The sequence below is a fragment of the Furipterus horrens genome, unplaced genomic scaffold, assembly GCF_987537825.1.
Source record: "Furipterus horrens unplaced genomic scaffold, mFurHor1.1.pri manual_scaffold_8, whole genome shotgun sequence".
Taxonomy (NCBI): Eukaryota; Metazoa; Chordata; class Mammalia; order Chiroptera; family Furipteridae; genus Furipterus; species Furipterus horrens.
In genome coordinates this window covers 97,993,208-98,015,762 of record NW_028327178.1, presented here as the reverse complement: position 1 = coordinate 98,015,762, position 22,555 = coordinate 97,993,208, and the positions used below count along the sequence as shown (strand labels likewise).

The window sequence follows — 22,555 nt, the reverse complement described above, 5'->3', positions numbered from 1 at the left end:
CCCTGCCGTTAGGGCACTGTCCTTGGTGCTGAAGTCAAAGCTCCTGTCTTTCTTGTGAATCAGGCCATGTCGTAACCATTTGTTCTGAAGAGCTCGTACCACTACCTTACAGATTTATAGCATTTTAGAGTTGGATGGATTTTGAAGTATCATCCAGACTAGACTAGAAACCAATGATACAGGTCCAATAAAGCATTCTTGGCAGGTTGTTATATAGCCTCAGCTTAACCACTGCTATTCTCTGGAGGGAGAGTTCATTTTGGGGGGAGCAGGCAAAATTATCAGCACTTTCTTCCTTCTATAAAGCCAAATGCTGTCTCCTTAACTCCTCTTGAGCACTTTGTATTGACTTGAACAAATCAAATCTTTTCTCCATGGAGAAAACGTGAAAGTGCCAACTACTGCCCCTTGCCACTCAGGCCATTTCTCATTGATATTTAACGTGCAATTGCTTCTGTCCCTCACATGGCATGATTTCCGTCTCTCATCCTGTGTCTTCTGCTTTTTCCCCACGCCCTCCTTAAAAAGAAGAGCCCCAAATCTAGCATTGTCCTTCAGATATCGTTACAACTGCTACATTTTAACTATCCTTCTTCTCTTGATCATTTTCTAAGACATTATTTCTCAGACATTCCAAGATACTTTTCTCACTTCAGGACCTTCACACAACCTGTTCTTTTACTTGAATCTCTCTTTTATTTATTCTCTGCAGAATCAATACCTTCTTATTTTTCAGATTTCACCATTTTTTGCTTGTCTTTTTTTATGTTTTATTGTTTATGCTGCTACAGTTATTTCAATTATGTCTCCCCTCACCCTTCCTACCCAGCCCACCCAGCACTTCCATAATCAATCCCCACCCTTTTGTCCAAGTCCATGGGTTCTTCACATATGTTTCTTGGCTAATCCCCTCACCTTTTTTTCAAACATATCACATCTTCTGGGAACTTCCCACGCATATTATATATTTAAGATTCATCCACATCAGTACTCACTTGCATGTTAATCTGTTCATTTTCTTTATATCACTGGGCATGTTTTGAACTGCATTTACTTTTGTATAGTGCATGCCTGTCTCATTAGACTGAGCTCTGAAAGGTAGAGACTTTGTTTTGTGTGCTGCTGTATCTTCCAAACTAAGTACAATATGTAATGCATCGTAGATACTCTATAGTCATTTTATGAGTGAATGAATGAGATTACAAACTGTTCCTTGTTGTCTCTGAGTCTCAGTCTTCTCACTTATAAAATTAAAATAGTAATACTTTACATACTTATTTTGAGGGTTAATTGAGAAAAGATCTCAATTACTAAAAGGCACCAAATAAGTGTGAGTAGCATAGCATGAGAGAGATGTGATTCTGAGCTATTTTCATCATCAACAAATGAGGCCTCAAGGAATGTCTTTCAATCATAGTAGTAAAACTTTTCCCCAGCTGTCGCATTTCCAAAGCTCCAGGCGCCTGGGCAGCCTTGATTTCCTCCAAATCCTCCAAATGGTACCCAGAGTAGCAGCCTCCGTTGTAAACAGTGGGTGGGTGCAGTTTTGTATTGTTTCTTTCCTGCTCTTCCCAGAATGAGGTCTGCTGAATCTACTTTTCTCTGCTTCCCACCACCATTAGCCATGATTGTGAAGTTGAAAGGACCATAATTAACGGTTGAATGCAAAACAAATGTGGCAAATTCATGCAAATATCTATGAGAAGCCATCCCTTATGGGGCTATGTGGTTGTGCATGTTCTGTTTATGCAGAGAGAAAACTCTTTCCTTGTCATATCCTTTCTATGATGTGGGGACACATTTCACCCGGTTGATGCCTCTGCCAAATGGTGAGCTAAATAAGTGAAATGGGAAGGAGAAGGGTGATTGTTCCATTTCTCTCACTGCCTCTTCCAGCTCCTGAATTCAATTGCCACTTGAGAGCAGTTGGAAGCCAGATGCTATTTTGAATGGGTCATCATGTTTGTAGTGTAATCACATTATAATAGTTGGGATAATCTAGGTAGAGCTGGGTTAGGGAAAAAACTGTGTTTGTGAATGAACTGAAAGAAATTATATTTAGTTGTGTTTAAGAACTGTTAAAAGAATGTTTGCATATGAATGGGTTTTCTATGGCATGGTAAGATGGAAGGAACTGAGACTTGGACATGAAACAGACTTGGCTTTGAATCACAGTTGTTGCTAACCATGTGAACTTAAGCTGGTTACTTAATATCTCAAGATATATAATGTGATTAGTGATCTACCTTCCCCAATTTGGGGGAGGGTAAATGAGATAATGCACATAAGACATCTATCACAGTTATTGTAATACATACAGTATTCCCTCACTTATTGCAGGTATTACGTTCTAGACCTCCCCACGATAGGTGAAAACCCGTGAAGTAGGAACTTTACATTTATTTTCATATTTATATATATCTTAAGGCTTTATAAACCCTTCCCACACACTTATAAACCATTCCCAGTTCCTTATTAACCTTTACCACACTCTTATAAGCACTACTTATGTTCTTAAACATATTCTACACTCTTAAACCTATGTAACTTTAACAACATACATATACTGTACCGCAAAATCCCATGACATAGTGAAAAATCTGCGATAAATAAATAATATTTTTTTTAATCCCACGATGCGTTGAGGCCACGATAAGTGAACCACAATATAGAGAGGGACTACTGTACTTCTTTTATTTTTGCTTTTGCTGGGAAGAGGGGGATTGGAGCACCCTCACCTGGCATATTCCAATTTTTCCAGTAGACTCCTCAGGAAAGCACATAGCTTTCTAACTCTGGAGCACCGCCTGAACCATTTCAACAACTGTTGACTGTCTTGCTTCACCTATGACTCAACTGCTTTATAACCCACCACAGGCTTTCCTCTTCTTAGTTTAACTTTTTATACATGGTTTAATGCCTGATGTTGGTCCCTATTGAATCTTTTAACATAATTGATCTTGTCCTTTAGCTATGATCTTACCCCTCCCAACCCCTTTTCTTATCCTCTTTTTAGTCTAGTGACTGTTCACATGTAACATGAGAAAAAGCTCAGGTGAACCATGGAATAAGGAGATGTGGGGGATCCAGGCTCAAATGAGGTAGAGCTAAGACCACACAGGATACCTGATGCCTGAGGTCTTCGTTATTTCATCAGGGAGTTTATTAGAAATCTCCTATATTGGTCAGGATAAAGTCAGTGATGCTGTAGTAACAAACAAGCATGAAGTCTCAATGTATTACCAGAAAAGTATTTTTCACTCCTTCTACATGTCTAAAATGAGTCAGCAGAAGGGCTCTATTTATCGTTGTCCCTCAGGAACTCAGGCTAATGGAAAGTCCACTGTGACACATGCTTTCTCAATCACGAAGGCAGAGCAAGAGAAATGTGACAAGTAGGTACTGGTTCTGAAAATTCCCACCTAATATGATACACAGCACTTTCATATCCTGTTGGCTGAGGATAGTCATGTGGTCATGCTTAACTTCAAAAAAAAAAAAAAAAATGAGGCAGTGCCTTCCAGCCATGTGCCTACAGGGAGAGCGGGGATATGTGAGCACATCCTAATGACCACTGCACTCCCCCATTATGCCCTAAGCTTTCCCTTCAAGTTCTCATAATCCCCAGACTCCCCCTTGAAGCACCTTTGTAGGTCCTATCACAGGTTTTGAGAACTTTCTTTTGTTGAGCGTGTGTTGTAACCCAGACACTAAGCAAGGTGCTTTCACCTGTACTACTTCCTGATTGGTCTCCCAGGCGAAGTGACTCCACTCACATCAGCAGTTAGACAGACTGCCAGAAGCACCATGGGATCGCATGGAGTCTCAGTTACTGCATGCTGAAGGAGGACTTAACAGCAATAGCTTTCTCTCTTTACCTCTATAAAGATATGGTAGAAAAGTGTTTCATGCACCCTGTGCTACTGTTGCACTTTGAAAGACAGTGGTTCTTCCAGGTCTCCCGTGCAGGGTGGTTGAGAGGTTTTAGAAAACCTCAGGACTCTCCCACCCATCCATGGCTGAGTCAAGGCAACAGAAAACTGTGAACCGAAGACCTACACATATCCTTTCTCTGACTTGTTGCCAGTCTTGTTAGGAACGTTCTTCCGGGTTTTATTGGCTCTATAGCAGCCCCGGGGAACTGGAGAATAGGATGCAAATGGACATTTGGAATCCAGGGTTATCATCATAACCTTTTTATAACCACTTCTGAAAGCCTTGGCCTGGCATTAAATGCCCCCTCCTGGTTTTTGTCTGTCAACAGAGCCTACACTCTATGCCCCTTTACCTGCCTAGGACTGCTTTTCAGTCCTCAGTGGATTCTGTCTCCTGGGGACCTCCCAGCCCCTCCAGGTCTCTATGCTACCATTTGAGACTTTATCACCTGCTCTTGAAAGCTCTGAACTTCTGTTGAAACCCTTTTGGGTCTCAGACTTCTCTTTCCAGGTGAGCAAGAAACTCCCTGAGTGTTATCTTGTACAAATACCAAGATGAGCTCTCCCAGGTTGCTAATTTATTTTTTCACTCACATACAGTTCCTACAGATTTTATTATCACAGTATGAGACCTGAGAGGCCAAGAACATTTTCCTTTCAATGCAAATATACTTTAAACTCATTTGGAGAAGGAAATGAAGGTTACCCAAATGTTGACAGCTGATTGTCTTGTCAGCCTGGGTCTTGAGGCATCCGTGCTTCAGACTCTGTTCCCAAAATGCCCATGGAAATGTCAGCCTACCTTTCCTTATGCAGCGTTTCTGCCTCCATTGCGCCCCTTCCAAACTGAGGGTCTCCATGAAGTTCAGCCCAACTGGTCCCTGTGAATTTGGAAACCGGAAACATGGGTTTAAGCCATTTTTCTTCTACAGGAACTGAATACTGGCCTACTAAACTCCAGTTTCCCCATCCGTCAAAGGGGAAGAGATGTCCTCCCAAGCTCTCGGGGGACTTTGTGAGGAGCACACACTAGGTGTGAATACCCTTTGCATATTCCTAAGCACCTTTCAAATGAAGGTGTTCCAAACAGAAGTATTTGTGTGTGCAGATTCAGCATATGTGTGTACATATACACATATGCCTACATGCACATAAATATTTCAGCCTGTGTATAAATGTATGTATACATGCACATGTATATATGGATGTGTATCTGTTCATACTCAGCTCAAATAAAATTTTAAATTAGCTCAAGAATCTTCAGGGGAGACAGGTTATCATTGTGCCAGAGTCCTAGTACAGGTAGTTAATGAGATAGAACATCATCTAGTCCTCTTGAGCTTCCTGGAAACCAAGGCAAAAAGAGGCATATATCAGGTTAGCATAGCTTCCCTTACTGGATAGAAAGAAATTACATATTTTTTCGTGAGCGATCCTACAAGGGTAATATATCTCCATACCTAAGGGACTCTGAGGAGAAACCAGTCAGTACCCTAATATCATGTTTGCTCAAACACCCTGCTAGGCTCTTTTCCATCAATGTTGTAATAATATACTAAACTGGAATTCAAAGGAGCCATTTTCACTCAAAGAATTTGTTTCTTATGCTATAGAATGACCTTCATGCTATTAATTAATGCCATTAAATAAGATTAATGGATTTCAAGTTTCTTTCCCCTCAGCATTTTTAATGAATATGCTCAGGGTGAAATCTTTCTGTTGCATAGATTGGCACTGACTATCCATGTGACCTTAGGCAAGTGACTTTGACTCTTCCAAGCCTCATTCGCACTTGGAATATTTTGATGCCAATACCATCTACTTTATAAAATGCTTGCAAATATTACGGAGAGGATGCATGAAAAAATGCTTATCATGGTGCTCGGTGGGCAATTAACAATGTCAGCTCTTATTATTAGAATCTCACAGGTGGTACACATGAGGCAGAGAGTGGAGGTGCTTGAAGGAAAGAACAAGCAAAATCTATGGGTACACAGAGATTTTTAGCTCATCAATCAGATCTGGATGAACTGTGGACAGGATGCAGAAGGAGAGTACTCAGGGAGGGGAAACAAAATCAGCGAAGTCTAGGGCTTATAGAGACACTAGGTGACAGTCTGGATCCATTGAGGAGAGAAAAGATTTCACAGGAATGTTATAGAAAGCTAAGTGGAGGCGGGAGACAGTTCTCCCGCAGGCCCTTCCCAGAGGTTGAATTTTGGTCAAGTTCCACCTTTTGCTTTGTGATCCTTAACTTTGCAAGCTCATAGACTCAGTTTATCAGGATACAGAGTTGAGAGGAGAGAGTGATGGAAATAGGAGACGATGATCTTTTTAAGTCAGTTCTTCCCTCCAAAACCATCCCTAAGTCATTCCTATCTCAGACGTGTGGGCTGACCAAGACATTTCACCTTCTAGAACCAGTTGTCAACAACTTCTACGGGTGCTGCACTCTAAATTTCTCTCCAGTCCATCTATTTTTCTCATCTCCAGTGCCACCCTGCTAGTCCTGAACATCAGTCTCTTGCCTGGGAAACCCCAGCTGCCTCTTAACTAGTCTTACCAAATCCATTCTTACTTGTCTCAAATGCATTCTCCAACAAGAAGTGCAAATTGATGTCCTATGTATTTCCGTTTAACAGACAAGCAAGCCATGACTCAGAGATGCCGTCATTGACTGGAGCGCATTCCAGAAGCAAGAGACTGAGCTGGGTTTGAACCTGTGCATGTAAAAATGCTGCCAGGCAGTCCTGTGCATTCAGTGCCATGCTTCCTGCTGAGTCATGAACCCCTACAGTGGAACCTGGCTTGCCTGAAACTAGCAGGAGTCCCTAAAAGATCCCAAACACCCCATATGTCCACATTTCTTTCTCTCTCCCATCAGATGTGGCCAGCCTCCATGCCCCTGTCAATCATGAAATGCCTGCTGGCCCTGCCATTAACATTGACAAGTAATGAGGAGCTGTACTAATAACAATTACCATAATAAATTGGCCTTTGATTACATCTGTCACCTGAGAATTTCAAAAACTTTACAAACATCAATTAGTAATTACAGTTCCAAGGATCGCTCACAGAGAGCAGGGATCATTAAGGTCAGATAAGAGCTGTGCAGGGAGGCATGAAGGGCAGATCTGGCTGAGGTTGTTTAGACCTAGAAGTCACTGGTGCAAGGTCTAAGCTTTTCCCCATGAGGTTCAGAAGAACCACACTTCTGACATCCCAGTCAGGGAATAATTTGTACAGTGATTCTATTGCTTCAGAGTCCTTGTGCTGTGGAATGGGGAGCATAAAACGTAGTTTTGAAAGGGAGCTTAGAGATTGTGCAGTTTCAGTCTGTTGGCAGAAAAAGAAACTCAGGTCCAGAGTGGGGAAGTGCTGATGGTGACGACGATGATGATGATTGATGATTCTGATGATGATGATGACGATAGCAACAACAATGATGATAAAATCCAGCAATCATTATCAAGGGCTTTCTCTGAGTCAGTGGGGGGATATACAGGTACATAAGATATAGTTCCTGCTCTCAAGGAACCCAGAGTCCAGTGGGAAAGACAGTTATGAAAACAAATATGTACAATGACTGTAACAGCAATAATATTGAGGGCATGCCCAGTGTGTAGCTGGAAGCCTGGGGTGGAGGGTGAAGACGTGCTTAACAGAAGTCTCATAGAAGCAGTAACATTTGAGCTGAATATTGAAAGATCAGTGGGTATTTCCCATGCAAACTACAGGACAGAGGACATGGCATGCCCTGCAAAGGGAGCACCTGGGTAGAACCCAAAGGTTAAGAATTCCATGATACCTTTGGGAAGAAGGGGTGGGGTTGGTTCCAGGTACAAAGAGACAGAGACAGAGACCAGACAGAGAGGGGAGGCATTGTGTGCCATGCTGAAAAGCTTGGGATTTGTTCTGTTGAAGACAGAGAAAAAGGATCTTGTCAACAATCCTCATATCTATTTATTACAATAATAAAACCAGTCATGTATAATCTTTGCAGCTCTCAGGCACTTGTGCAGTGAAAGTTTTGTCCAGCCCAGTGAGATGTGCAGAAGGTATTGCTACCATTCTGTAGATGAAGACTGTAACTTTTAAATTATTTTTGCAAAATTAAAAGATTCATGTATATTTTATTTCCCCTTTTCTTAGAGAAAAGATAGCATACTATAGATAGCTGGAAATCACTTTTATTCATAGACATCTTCCTCCGTTTTTTAGTAGCTACATAGCATTCTATTATGTAGCTATACTTTAATCAGTCATTCTCATGAGTGGACATGTTGCTTGTTTAAAATATTTTTCAGTCACAAACATTTCTGCAATAAAGGAATGTGTACATATGTATTTTCATATTGTTGGAGGTGTATCAGAGTACATTCCTAGAAGAAGGATGACTGGATCAAAAGCTGGACAAATATATAGTCTTCATAGATATTTCTAAATTCCCTTTCTTAGGGGTTGAATTAATTGGCATTTGTTCCAGCAATGTTTCAGGCTGTTTCTCCACAACCTCCCCAACAGTTTGTGTGGTCCAACTTTAGTTTTTAGCAAGGATTACACATAAGAAATTGTATCTCAGTATAGTTCTAATTCTCTTTCTCTTATTAAAGTGAAGTCAACATCTTTTCATACATTTAGATTTTTTTTATATAACTTGAATTATTTGTGTATGTCTTTTGTTCAATTTTCTATCCAGATCTTTACCTCTTTTTCCTTAATTTTTAAAAGTTATTTATATGCCAGGGATATTAATTCTTTATATGTGGTGTATGTTGCAACTTTTTAGACTGCTTTTAGTGTTTTTGCCACACCAAAAAAAAAGGAGTCAAATGCTTTCTTTTTTTTTTTTTTTTTCTTTATTGCATCCAGACTTTGAGTCACAGTGGAAAAGCCTTTGTTTACACCAAGGTTATAAAGAAATTTATCCATGTTTGCTTCTAGAACTTGTATAGTTTAATTTGTTTGCATTTAATTTTCTGATGTCTGGTGTTTGTTTTTGTATATGGTATAAAACATGTATCTAATAATATATTTTCCTCAAACATCTATTTAAGTTGTCCTAGCAAAGTTATTTAAAAAGTTCATCTTTGCCCCCCAAATTTGAGATGCTGCTTTTCTGTTCTAAGTTTTTCGGTGTTCTTGGATCTTTTTCTGGATTTCGCAGGCTGTTCCACCAGCCCGTTTGCCTCTTTATTCCCTGGTGCCACACCGTTGTAATTATAGCGGCTCCATGCTTCAGTGTCTGACAGGGAAGCCCCCCCACCTGGATTTTGTCTTTCATGATTTCATAGTTCTTGCATGTTCAGTTTTCATGTGAGCTTTAGTGACAACTTATCCAGCTCCATAAAAAGCCTGGGATTGCACTAAATTTATACATTAGGGTGAACTGACATCTTTATGTTGAATTACCTGAGGACAGAGAATGTCTTTCTACTATTTATTCAAGTCTACATCTGTGTCTTTCAGGGGAATTGTAAAGTTTGCTTCTATAGGTTTCAAGTTTACATATTACCAAGCATTTAATCTTCATGGCCATTGTAACTGGCTTTGCTGCCATGATGTCCTCTGAATGATTATATGGATACCATTCACTTTGTATATTAATTTTATATCCTGCTACCTTGCATTAGTGATTCTTCAAGGATTTTCAGATATACTGTTACAGCATCTGCAAACAGAGGTTAAGTTTATTTTCCAATGTGTATTCCTCTAATTGATCTCTTTTATCCAATTGCACTGGCTTCTCCTCCCAGTACAATATAAGGAGAGTGGACACAGAGGATATCTTACCCTTGTTCTTGCTCTTAGTGGAAATGACTTTCCTAGAGTCCCACTAAATAAGATGCGGGTTTTAGGACTGAGATATATTTTTACCACATTATGAAAGTGTTAACCAGTTCTTATTTTCTTGAGTTTTGTTTAAAATCAGGCATGGGTGTTAAGTTGTGTCAAATGCTTTTTCTGCATGAATAGTGATAACATGATTTTTGCCTTTGATCTATTAATATGGTATACTAAAAGAATGGATTTCTTAACATCGAATCAACCTTCCAGTTCTAGAATACACTCCACTAAATTGTGACCTTTTTATTTTTCTTAATGCAGCATTGGATTCTGTTCACTAACATGTGATCAATATTTAACAGTTTTACACATTCAGAAATAAAACTGATCTATAATTCCCCCTGCCCCCTGCTTTTTTTTTTATTTTGTCTTTGCCAAGTTTAGGTGTCAGTGTTAATGCTGGTTTCATTAAAAAATGAGAAAGTGTTTCTTCATTTTTCATGCTGTAGAACAATTTATTTTACTACTTTCTTGTCTGTAAAGGTCTGGTGGAAATTCCCTGTGAAGAGATCTGGGCATGGTGTTTTTTGTTTGTTTGTTTATGGGATATTTCCTTAATATTTTTATTTCTTCTATGGAATTAGAACTGTTTAAGTTTCTATTCCTGGTAGAATCCATTCTTATACACTACATTTCCTAGAAACTGATCAATTCCATTTAGCTTTTAAAAATTATTTCCAGAGATCTGAAAACTAGTCTCTCTCTCTTTTTTATTTTTTTTAATTCTTCTTTTTCAATAGATAGCTTTTCACCTCCTTGCCCCTTGTCATTTCTTATTTTGTATACTGGTGCTTCCTCTTTTTTTGTTTTTTCTACTGTTTTTATCTTCTCTACTTCAGTAATTTCTGCTTTTGCCTTTATTATTCCCTTTTGTGTGTTTCAGGGGGATCATTTATTTTTGTTCCTTTTCTATATTTTTTGCACTGGAAATAAGTTAATTTGTTTTATTTTTCATTTCACGAGTATACTTTCATCTAGTCACTGCTTTAAATATTTTTCATAGATCTGATATATAGTTTTCATTATACTTAAATTTTTGTTTATAACTTCTCCTTTCACCTAGGAGTTGGTCAAAAAAAATATTTTGTACATTTCCAAGTGGAAGGATCTGTTCAGTTTTTAAATATTTAATAATTTCTCATTTTATTACATAATGATCACAGAATGTTGCTTATAATATTTTTGCTTTATGGGACATAATGATGCTTTCTTAATTAGCTAATCTATGGTCAATTTTTGTGAATGTTTCATAAGCTCACAAGAAGAAGGTGTTCCTCTGTTAGTAGGCTGTAGCATTTGATACATATCCACATGATCTGCTTAATTCTTCTGACTCTTCTACATCCTTGCCTATTTCTTGCCACTTAATGCAAATTACACTGACAGTAGTTCCCTTATCCTGCATCTCCTGTCATTTCTACTTCATAAAGGTGATTATTGAGGGTTTTGGTTCATATGTATTCATGGCTGTTATATTTCTCAGTAATTGTGGGTTCCAGCATTAAAATGTGTCCTTTGTTGTGTTTAATGCTTTTTAAATGGCATTTTGCTGTCTCACATCAGGATCATTACTGCTGCATTTTTTTTTCATTTGCCATTTTTAGTTTCTCCCATTCCCTCATTGCTGCCTTTCTGAATTACTTTGTTTTAGGTGTGACCTTTATATATAGCAGAAAGTTAGGTCTTGCTTTATGAGACAATTTGAAATCTTTTTCATTTAATTATATGAGTTAAACCCATTCACATTTGTTGGTATGATTGATATAGTTGGTCCCAACTCTGTCATATGTTCTTTATGTCATAATTTACTATACTAATTTCATAATGCATGCTGGGGTGTCTTTCTTACTCTTATTTTAAAATTTCTTTTGATATTTAGAAAGTTTTGCATATTTGTTCTAGCAAAGAACTAGTAGAGAACTCTCTTTGTGCTATTCTTTTTAATACCTTTAACCCTCTCTTTTCTCATTAAACCTATCCTATCTGGTCTGTCAGCACTTTTTCAGCAGTATTGAGGTAAAATTAACAAATAATATTATATATATTTAAGGGGTACAATATGATGTTTTGCTATGATGTCCACTGTGAAATGACTACCTATTTGTCACCTCACATTGCTCTCATAGTATGTGGTAAGAGCACTTAAGATCTATTCTCTTAGTGACTTTCATGAATAAAAAACAGAATTATACAAATCTCCAGAACTTCTTCATCCTGCATAACTCTTGGACTAACATCTTCTCATCTCCTCAGCCTCTACCTTCTGATAACCAGTATTCTACTCTCCACTTGTATGAGTTTGACTTTTTCAGATTCCACATCGAAGTGAGATCATGCAGTATTTGCTTTCCGGTGTCCTACTTATTTCATTTAATGTCATGTCCTCCCAGCCCATCCATGTTTTTGCACATAGCAAGACACCTCTTGTTTTTAAAGCTCAATAATAGTCCATTGACTGTATGCACCATACTTCTTTTCCATGCTCCTTGCTGGGCCCCAGACTGTTCAGTCTCCTGATCCCCTCTGTGCTCTGGTTGGGACAAGAAACACATGGTCCTCTTAGGCACCCTCCTGCACAACTGGGGAAGCCGGGCACACTATGCTCCCATGGGAGAAATCCTGGACTGACAGGGTCTCTCTGGACACTGAGCTGTGCCCTATGGAGACAGGTGACATGAGTAAATTAAACCTGTTTCTCTTACCTTCTTCAATGCATCTATTCTCAGACTTTTTGTTCCAGCAGGGTGCCGGGACCTCTCTGCTAGACTTGTCAGCTCCCACAAAGGTACTGTCACCCATGGGTGGTTGTCAAAATTATGCTGCTGTGGGAAGATGAGGGCTGAAAACTCATATTCTGCCATCTTGCAGACATCACTGTTTGGTCAGGTTTTGAGAGTATCTGTTGATTTTTACCTGTTGCCTACGCAACAATCAATGGACTTATTCTACTCACCCATTTCCCTATTTCTTCTCCTTTCACATTTTAACTGGAATTATTTCTACAGTATCAGAAAATATAACATTTATTTATTCTGCTTTCAATGATGTCCCTACCTTAATTTAGTCTTAGGTTTACAAATAAATACTTATAGTTGGTTTTTCCTTAAATTTCCTGTTATTTCTTTATTGAATGAAGCTTATCCTTTGGGATGTTCCTCAAGAAAAACTCAAGAGTGCAGTATTCTTTGAGTTATTGAATACTGATAGTTATTTTTCTATAACTTTGATATTTGAAAGACACTTGGCTAGCTATAAAATCCTTGGTTCATGGTTTCCTTCTTTGAGTTTCTTAGAAATGCTAACTCATATTTCCTGGCCTTGTATGTTGCTTTGGAAACATCTCATGCCAGGCTAAATCTCTTACTCTTGTGAATTATTTGACCATTTTGCCTAGATTTTTTGAGGACCTTTTTATTTCCAATTAGTTTCACCAGGATCTTAGAATTGATCTTTCAGGTCCTTGGGTCCTTTCCTTATGTAGGTTCAGGTTGTTTTATAATTTCAGAAAATTTTCTTGGATTATTGTTATAAATCTTTACCTATACAGTGTTTTAATCTGTATTCTCAAGGATTAAAAGCATACATATATTGGATCTTCTTTATCTTCTCTTTAAGTCACTTTTTCATTATCACTTTTTACATTTTGGGTTGTTTTTTTCTTTCTTCAACCCCTTATTAAACTTCCCTTTGAACACCTTGTAATATAATCTTCCATTTCTTGACTCTTTTCTTTCCTTCTTTCCTTAGTCCAATCAACTCTATCTCTCTTCTTTTTTACTGATTTTTTTTACACATTTCAGTTTTTAATCTTTGCATTTCTAATTCAAAGTTGTTTGAGGGAATTTAATTTAGTTTGGAGTGTTGTGTTATGCTTTCCTTCTGTCTGTAGCTGTATTTTTCAGGGGTGGATTTAATCAGTGGGGATGTTTCGATTTTTATTTTTTGTTTTCTTCATATAGTTGCTGTTTGTCTTCCATTTATTCACTTTATCAATTTAGTGTGACTTATGAGATCCCTGGTTCAAAAACACACTGTTCTGATAGAGTAGTGAAGTACGGTTGTTAAATAAATGACTGAGAGTTTTGTATCATGGGTGGTAGGGAGTAGTGTGTTCTCTGGCTTGTTGTTGCTATAGTTGTTCTCTTTTGACTTACAGGGTCTTCAAACTCCCCCTTTGGCCTCTTTTTCTTTTCACCATCCAGTTTCCCTAGGGATACATAGCAAAGACTTGCCACCTTGAATGATGTGGGCTTCTAAGTCCTTTCTACATACTTACTGCCGGAATCGCCGGGACTCCCTCTCAGATTTTTCACACGTAGGAGCTTTGTCCTTCGTCAGCCTGACACCTGATTCTGGGTTATCTGTTTTCATGTTGTTTTGTTGTTATTGTTCAGCCCTCGCTTTCCATCCACAAAGGTTTGTGTCGAGGGCCTCAGAAACATTTTCTTCCGCTATGGTAGCTATTTATTTATTTTTTACTAACAGGGACTGTGAAGTTTTGAGGGTTCTCTGTGTTTTAATTATATTGATTTTATGTTGAGGTTGTGAATTTTGTGGATTCTGGAAAAGTCAAGGGGAATTAGGGTGCAAAGAGGCTAGACTGAGGACCCAATAGGTGCCAATATAGAAAGTACAGACTGATCCATGAGTATGAGGTGGGGTGGTGAGAAGTCTCTGGGGTCAGGCAGAGCCAAAATATGCTTTCCAAAGTCAGGGAAGTTGAGGCAAGATCTCTGCAGTCACTATCCGGATCTAAACCACCACCATCTCTCAGCTAGATGATACGATACCATCACATTCTTCCCACCAACTAGTTTCTCTGACATCATGTTTATTCTGTATACAACAGCCTCTGCATTTAAGAAAAGGTAAGTCTGAAATTTTTATACTTCTGGCTCACCACTCTCTGATGGCTTCCTGTTCTTAAAATACAGACCAATATTCTACAGTCTAAAGGGCACGTCTCTAGCTTCATCTCACATCATTCTCCTAGTACTTCATTCTGGTATAACCATACCAGACTTCTTCAGGTCTTTGATCGCACCATGTATTTTCCCCCTTCCAGGCCTCTCCATACCCATTCCTGAATCTGAAACACCCTCTTGATACTTATATGTCTAGCTCCTACTTCCCTTCCAGGTCTCAGGTTAAATGGTCCTTGCTCAAGGCAGGTAACCATCTTCCTTCTCTTGCACACTCTATATCGTCTTCTTCACACATATATAGCACTGATTATTTCTCCCTCATAGTGTTTATTGCAACTTGTAATTAAATACTTATTTATGAGAACGTTTACCTAATCATTGCCACAAATATTAGAAAAATAATATTTGTATGCTCCACGAGGAGCATGTTTATTTTGCTCATTCTTGTAATGCCGGTATCCAGCACAATGTCTGGCACATATTGATCATTCTGTCATGATTGATATGATTAATAATGATCATATCAAATAAATATCTATTGATTTGCTAATTAACTAAATAAAGAGTTAAGTGGGGGTCCTAGCCAAGTCTTAAAGGAAAACTAAGTCACAAGCCAAAGCAATTGGGAAAACAATAGAAAGACTGTGGGGTCAGAGCTAAATCCCATATTAACTGGGGTAGCTCAGTCTTAGGGAAGACAAAGGCATGAGTTAGGGTAACTAGAAACTATGAGATCAGGGCTAAATCCCCATCCTATTAAGTAGGACAGTAAAGTAAGGATTGTATGAATTACACAGGTACCTAGGGATGCTTGATCAGGTTGGCAATAAAACTTAACCTAAGTCCTTCTGAATAATAAATAGCAGCCACCATAAGACCCGCAATTAGAGGGACATCCTATAATTTCAGTAAATAGTCAAAGGGTGTATGGATGGATGGGTGGGTGGGTGGATGGAAGGATGGATGGATCAGACTTGGCCTAGTCTCAAAATGGGGGTGTAAGTGGGTAAGGGGGTTTAGGTGTGAGACATTATGAAAAAAATGAAACAAGTGATAGCTTACTTAAAAAGAAAAACAAAGCTATTTTTGGTGCGGTGGAGTAACATGGAGTGAAAATAGTTATCTACTGTTTGTCACAAAAATTAGACAGATAAGGTTCACATGCTGCATGAGGACAGAGTACTGGAAAAGCCGGTGTACTGGCAGTGGCTGAAACCAGACTCAGCAATGGAGAACTGAAGCAACCTTACAGTTTTCTGCCTACTCTGCCTAAGTGGTCTTCTCCATTCCTTGCTCTGTCATTTGATTGATGGGGAAATTGAGCCACAGAGAGGGGCAGTGACTTGCTCACTATTGCCCAGCACAGGCAGGGCCCTGAGCAGAAGCAGATCTCAACAGAAACACAATAGTGAGGACATTATATTCTACCCTGAGGTGATATATACCTGTGTGCAGATTTGAAAAGTCTGGAGTAGGAAGTGGGATATGAGTGAGGTTAAAATGATGGAGAAATGAAATTGTACTGTGGAGATAGAACAGAAAATATGAAATGGTTTCCCTCTTTCCAAAGCCTTATACAATCTAAACACACAAAATAGTACTTATTTCCCATTTATTGAGATGACTGGGGACTTTTGGCTTATGTACACTGACCAGACTTCCCATACGATAGGATGCTGAATTTCCAGCATGTTCACGACTTGCTCGCTAACAATTCAGTCACCCAGAAGGTCAAGAGAGTGACTCAGGACTTTGTTATTCTGTACCTACTTCTGATGAACAAAGATAAATTGGTTATGGAATTAGAGGTGTCAGGAAGTTGGAAGAAAGAGTACATGTCAGCGTCACATTTGTGAGAACCAGGAAGAGTTAAGAATAATCAGACATGCACTCTAGATTATAGAAAACATATTTTAACAGATGTGGGGTGGAGGAGGTGATGATAGGAAATGGCCCAAGTTCATGCATGCACTGTGGAAGGGGAGATGATTCTAATGAGAATAAGAAAGTTCTCGCAATGACCTAATGGGGAAGAGAAGGTAGTAAGTTGAATGAACCATTGCAGCTACCCAGGATCTCCAACAGAAAGCAGGTTGGCCTTCGCCTCTGCAGGTGTGTAGCCACCCAGAGAGAGGATGAATAAGACTTCTGAGACGCTGGCAGTGTTGGGTGTTTAGATCCAGGTGCTGGTCATTGATGTGTGTTTACTTGTGAAGATTTTAGCAAACCATGTTTAAGCTCATTATATTTGTCTACGTATATGTTATATTTCAAATTAATTGCGCAACAATGTTTAAGACTTAGTATATATCTTTCAGGACTTATTTTTTTAAACGCTTACATTTGCATGTTATAGTAAAAATTGTATTTATCTTTGTTTATTTTCTCATGCATGCTATTCCATATAATTATATTGTCCTGTCATCATTTTTTTTTTAAAAGACACATTTATTCAGCGTCATGATCAGACTATTACATTTAGCAATCAACAGCATGGGTGCAAAAAAAAAAAAGAAAAAAGGAAAAAAAAAAAACTACATTAAAAACCCCTTTTTGGAATGCTTTACACTTTCTACAGAACAGAAACTAAAATAACCTGTTATACAATTAGTCACAAATACAGTCCTCGAGTTTTTTGCCCATTCACACGAGTATTGTCTAAAACATGTCTTCTCTATAGCAGCTAGGCCCTGCCACCACTGTGCTTGGCTGAGTTCACAAATCTGTTGTGACCTGTAGCTTCCCTGTCACTTCTCTGGCTCTCCTCTCCTGCGAAGCTTTGTTTCCTGGTAGTAATTAAAACCTTCTGCCACTGCCGTAGCTACTGCTGCTGCTGGAACCGCCATAGCCACCTTGGTTTCGTGGTTTGGCAAAGTATTGGCCTCCACCACCATAAGGGCCAGAGCTTCTGCCTCCAAAGTTTCCTCCGTTCATGGGTCCAAAATTTGAAGATTGATTGTTGTAATTGCCAAAATCATTGTAGCTCCCGCCACCTCCAAAATTACTTCCATCATTACGAAATCCATTATAGCCATCCCCACTGCCACCATAGCCACCACCACCACTGCTACCACCAAAGCCACCTCGACCACTGAAGTTTCCTCCACGACCAAAGTTGTCATTCCCATCAAAACCACCTCCACGACCACCTCCGAAGTTTCCAGAACCACTTCGACCTCTTTGGCTGGATGAAACACTAGCCATCCCTTGCTTAGATAGGGCTTTCCTCACTTCACAGTTGTGGCCATTTACAGTATGGTATTTCTGAATGACAATCTTGTCTACAGAGTCATGGTAACAAAAGCGAAGCCTCTCTTTTTGCCACTGCCTCGGTCAGTCATGATTTCAATCACTTCAACTTTCCCATATTGTTCAAAATAATCTCTTAGGTGATGTTCCTCAGTGTCTTCTTTAATACCACCGACAAAAATCTTTTTCACAGTTAAGTGTGCACCAGGTCTTTGAGAATCTTCTCTTGAGACAGCCCTCTTTGGTTCCACAACTCTTCCATCCACCTTGTGTGGCCTAGCATTCATGGCTGCATCCACCTTCTCCACGGTGGCGTATGTGACAAACCCAAAGTCTCTGGAGCACTTGGTATTTGGATCTCTCATCACCACACAGTCTTTGAGCGTTCCCCATTGCTCAAAATGGCTCCTCAGACTCTCATCTGTTGTTTCAAAGCTCAAACCTCCAATAAAGAGCTTTCGTAGCTGTTCCGGCTCTTTGGGAGACTCTGACTTAGACATGACGACTTCAGGGCAGGAGACTTGAACGATGCTTACTCAGTGGTGTCCACCGGCAGAAAGGAGTAATCTAACAAACGTATCTCTGTCATCATTTTTGTTAACAGCTTTGTAATATTCTACTATATGAATAGACCACAACCTTTTATCGTGTCTATAAGACTAGACAGATATACTGCTCTTCATTGTCATGTTTATAAAAACACCAGAACCAACATCTTTGAATATAAAGGTTCTTCTACATTTAAGGTAATTCACTGAGAATAGATTCTTAAAGATAAAGAGATTAGACTGATTATCTTTAAAGTCTAGATAGGTAGTTACAAATCACCATCAACAGTATTGGACTCATCAAACCCTTGCCCACAGCTATATTCGACAGTCATATGCAGAATGGACAAGTCTTCTAATACAGTATTTGTAAAGTGTTTTCCCTTTGTAGGAATGTAAAGTGGGAGGTCCTTCATGCCATCTCCTGACACCTCTCCCACTCCTCACAATTTCTCAATGATGATTATTGTGTTATTCAGGACCATTTGTAGATCTTCATCAGTTCTCTGTCTTTAACTGCCTCAGGCTTCAGTTCAGTCACCTTTTAAACCAAAGAACAAAAATGGAAGCCAAGAGGACTTGAAGAACTTTGCTCTTTCTCCAAATATCGAAACAAAACAAAGAAATGAATTTGCTCACTTTTTAAATATTTTTAAAGTTTATCTCATTTGTAATGTAAGTTTTTTTGGCATCACATTTAGAAAGTTCTTTATTTTTATATTTTTCAGTCATTTTTTTCTTCTTTCCATATTCTGAATGTATTCTTTAAAAATGCCCTGGCTGGTGTGGCTCAGTGGATTGAGCACTGGCCTGTGAACCGAAGGGCACCAGTTTGATTCTCAGTCAGGGCACATGCCTGGGTTGCAGACCAGGTCCCCAGTTAGGGGTGTGTGAGAGGCAACCACACATTGATGCTTCTCTCCCTCTCTTTCTCCCTGCTCTTCCCCTCTCTCAAGTAAATAAATAAATAAACAAACAAAAAAACCTTTTTCTGGAAACATAGCATACTTCAAATACATGAACACCTCAAATGAATGCTTTATATATTTGAACCATCATGTCATGTTCTTTTCACAATTCTACATTTTCCATTTTATAAAATAAAATGATTATTTCTTTAAAAAAAAAAACTTTCAGTATAAAAAAGAGAGGAAAAGAAACACTTGTTCCAAAGAACAAGTCATGTCAACCCAACATTCTTAAGAATCCTTGGGCTGATAGACTGGAGAAATGCAGTAGGCAGAGAATCAGTGCCTGAAGTAAATTTGACCCTATTCTCAAGCTATGTTGTGGAAAAATACAGCATCAGCATCTGAGTGAATGAGCATTTGGGGAGATGAGCGATTAGTTAGATAACCAACCAAAGATTCTGACGAACAGTTGAATGCCAACCTGGAAGAATGATTCTAGTACATGCCACAGAGCTCTACCGTAGCCCTTTCCAAGTTATAACTTGTATTAGTAAGCTGAGTGAAGTTCGAGAAAAATTATGTCCAAAGACTTGCAGATAATGGAGAATATGATGATTGGCTGTAGTACAGGGATGAGTCAAAGAAGATGGAAGTCAGCAGTATATATGACTCTGTTCTTGGGTTTCGAAAATACAACTGCATTTATATATATAGAAGCAGGCAGATATTTTTTTTGGTTGGGGGGGTTGAAAGTTGATGGTACATCCACTGTGATCAATTAAAAACTGGTGTGTTGGCTATTTTAATAGAAGCCCAGTATAAGTAAGGAAAGTAGAAAATAGTGACTATCTAGGTAATCCTGTATTAACAAGAATCTCCCACAACCAGCAAACTATGCTCCCTCAGACCTCGCCGTGCACCTACAATGGACATGTAATTTGAATGGAAGTTAAGCCTTTACTGCTTCTAGCCAGCTGAAGTTAATGGGTTTATTATATTTGCATAACCTTTTCTATCCTGACTGACACAAGTGCCTTAAAGAAGCAATGATCCTTATGAGTGAGCATGAGCAAGACAAGCATTGTGTTCCTGCGACTCACACACATTGCATTCTTTGTTCTTTTTTTTATTGCTCCACAACATTCTGACTATTGCTGGAGGCATAATTTAGCTGGAATTTTCAACTTGTTCCAGGACTTTCTGAAAGATGATCCTAGTGAAATAGGCTAAATTAATTTGAAATAGGCAAAACTAATATCTTCTTAACTCGACTTCATGGCCAGCAACATCACAAATTCATGGTTCCCACCCACAGGGGAAGAGCCAACAATGACTAGATAGTTCACTCTGCAAAGATTCTATTGCCGCACAAATACACAACTGTGAGGTCCACCGGAGATCTCAGGGCCAAAGTGACTTTTTGAACATGAACTTCACAGTTTGATTCTTACACATGTATATCAATAGGGCTATTGCCAAGTGTCTGTTTCAGTCTGTGCATACAGATGCATTATTTACCTGTAACAAAATTTCCCAAGGATGACCTTTGCACCGTCTACTAACCCATGAGTTAATCTATGCCCGTGGGTTTGCTCAGGAACCCATACAACCCAATGAAGCTCCCTGCATGCCACACGTACCCACTTAGTGTCATTGTTAAAGCTGTTCTCTACTAGACAGTATCTGATATATTTATAAAGTTGTTTTGTCTGGGGAAGAAATTTATGAGGTAATGGGAGCCAGGAAGTGAAAGGGACAAAGAGGTATGTACCTAGCCTGAAAAGAAATGAAGAAATAGAATTAAAAGGTGATTCTGATATATATCTCTCTCAAATCAAACTCACAATTAATTAACTAGAGTCTCACTTTTGTTGTTCACAGGAAACCAAAATCAACTGTGTTCGTCTGGCTACAAAAGGTATGTTGGTATGTTCTCGTCTGTCTTCAGCCAGTCTTTAGTTTTTTAAGTAGTTCTCTCTCAAGCCACACAGGGGGAGTTTAGGCAACAAGAACCAAAAATAACAGGAATGAATTGTTATTTTTACCGAAGTCCTTTTCATCTAGGTATTAGTACATACCTGACTGTGTATATATTAATAACAGTGCCTAAAGCATAATAAGAGCTCAAAACATATTTGTTGAATCAATGGATGAATGGACTCTTACATTAATCAGTGGTGACTATAAATTTACTCAAATATTCTCCTGCTATATATTTTTTATATTTGTTTATGTTGGAATTTTTAAGCATGTTTATTAAAGGTTATCTTCTGGGTTTTGTAGTTTATTCAATTTGCACATGGCTTTCAAAAATGAGGTGATTACTGTTGGTGCCTTTAATAACAAGAAAAGAAACACTGCTTTGTTTTGTAGTTGGCATTTTCAACATTTACCCCCAAAGCTAAGGCAACATTGTTCAGGCTCATCACTTTTTGTTTTCCTAATTATAATTGAATTGTCTGGCTCTTTCAATTGGTATATGTTTCTGTTTATTACTGTTTTTTTTTTTTAAATCAATGAATGGTTTGTTATTTAACCTATTACAAGGTTGAATGGTTAGAAACCAGGTTTATCTTTTTTGTTATAGAATTGATATTTTTCACAGCTATCCTTTCCATATAAACACACCAAAATTGGGCAATTCTATTTGCTCCCTGCATTTATTGATAGCATAAATAGTTTTATGAGTTGCTACTCTGGAGATGACAATTATAAATATAAGTATACATAGAGTTGTAGATACAAAGTATAGATAAAAACAGTGACTCAAGTATGTATATGTACATCTGTAAATATAGATACACAGGCATACACATACAGAGGAAAATGCACACATATATGGGGGGAGGAGACGAGACTGAGACAGAGATCAAGAAAGAGAAGACAAAGAATTATCTATTTTTTTTTGACAAAACACACACCAAGACCTATTATACACAACATTTGCAACCTTGAAGAAAATTAGACCAACATGTAGGCAGAACAGGGAAGATGCAGGAGGAAGGAGAAGACAGAAGCATTAAGGGCTCGTTGTGATAAGAACTCACTCTGATTTTCTGTCAGTCATGAGAGGTCAGCATGTCCTTAACTTGTTCCCTCTTGGGAACTCAGGCTACTGGACAGAATGAAATAAAATACCT

At 38.6% G+C, this 22,555-nt stretch overlaps 1 protein-coding gene and 1 pseudogene across 12 annotated transcripts in view; one reads left to right on the top strand and one right to left on the bottom strand.

Moving 5' to 3' along the window:
- Positions 1-22,555, top strand: part of PTPRT (protein tyrosine phosphatase receptor type T) — a 690,852-nt gene that overhangs the window by 496,748 nt on the left and 171,549 nt on the right. For all 12 annotated transcript variants that reach the window (XM_090286424.1, XM_090286422.1, XM_090286420.1 and 9 more), the window contains exon 12: positions 21,297-21,333. In XM_090286424.1, coding sequence (XP_090142550.1) covers positions 21,297-21,333 — 37 coding nt within the window. The remainder of the gene's footprint in view (positions 1-21,296; positions 21,334-22,555) is intronic.
- Positions 17,159-18,527, bottom strand: LOC150003583 (heterogeneous nuclear ribonucleoprotein A1-like; annotated as a pseudogene).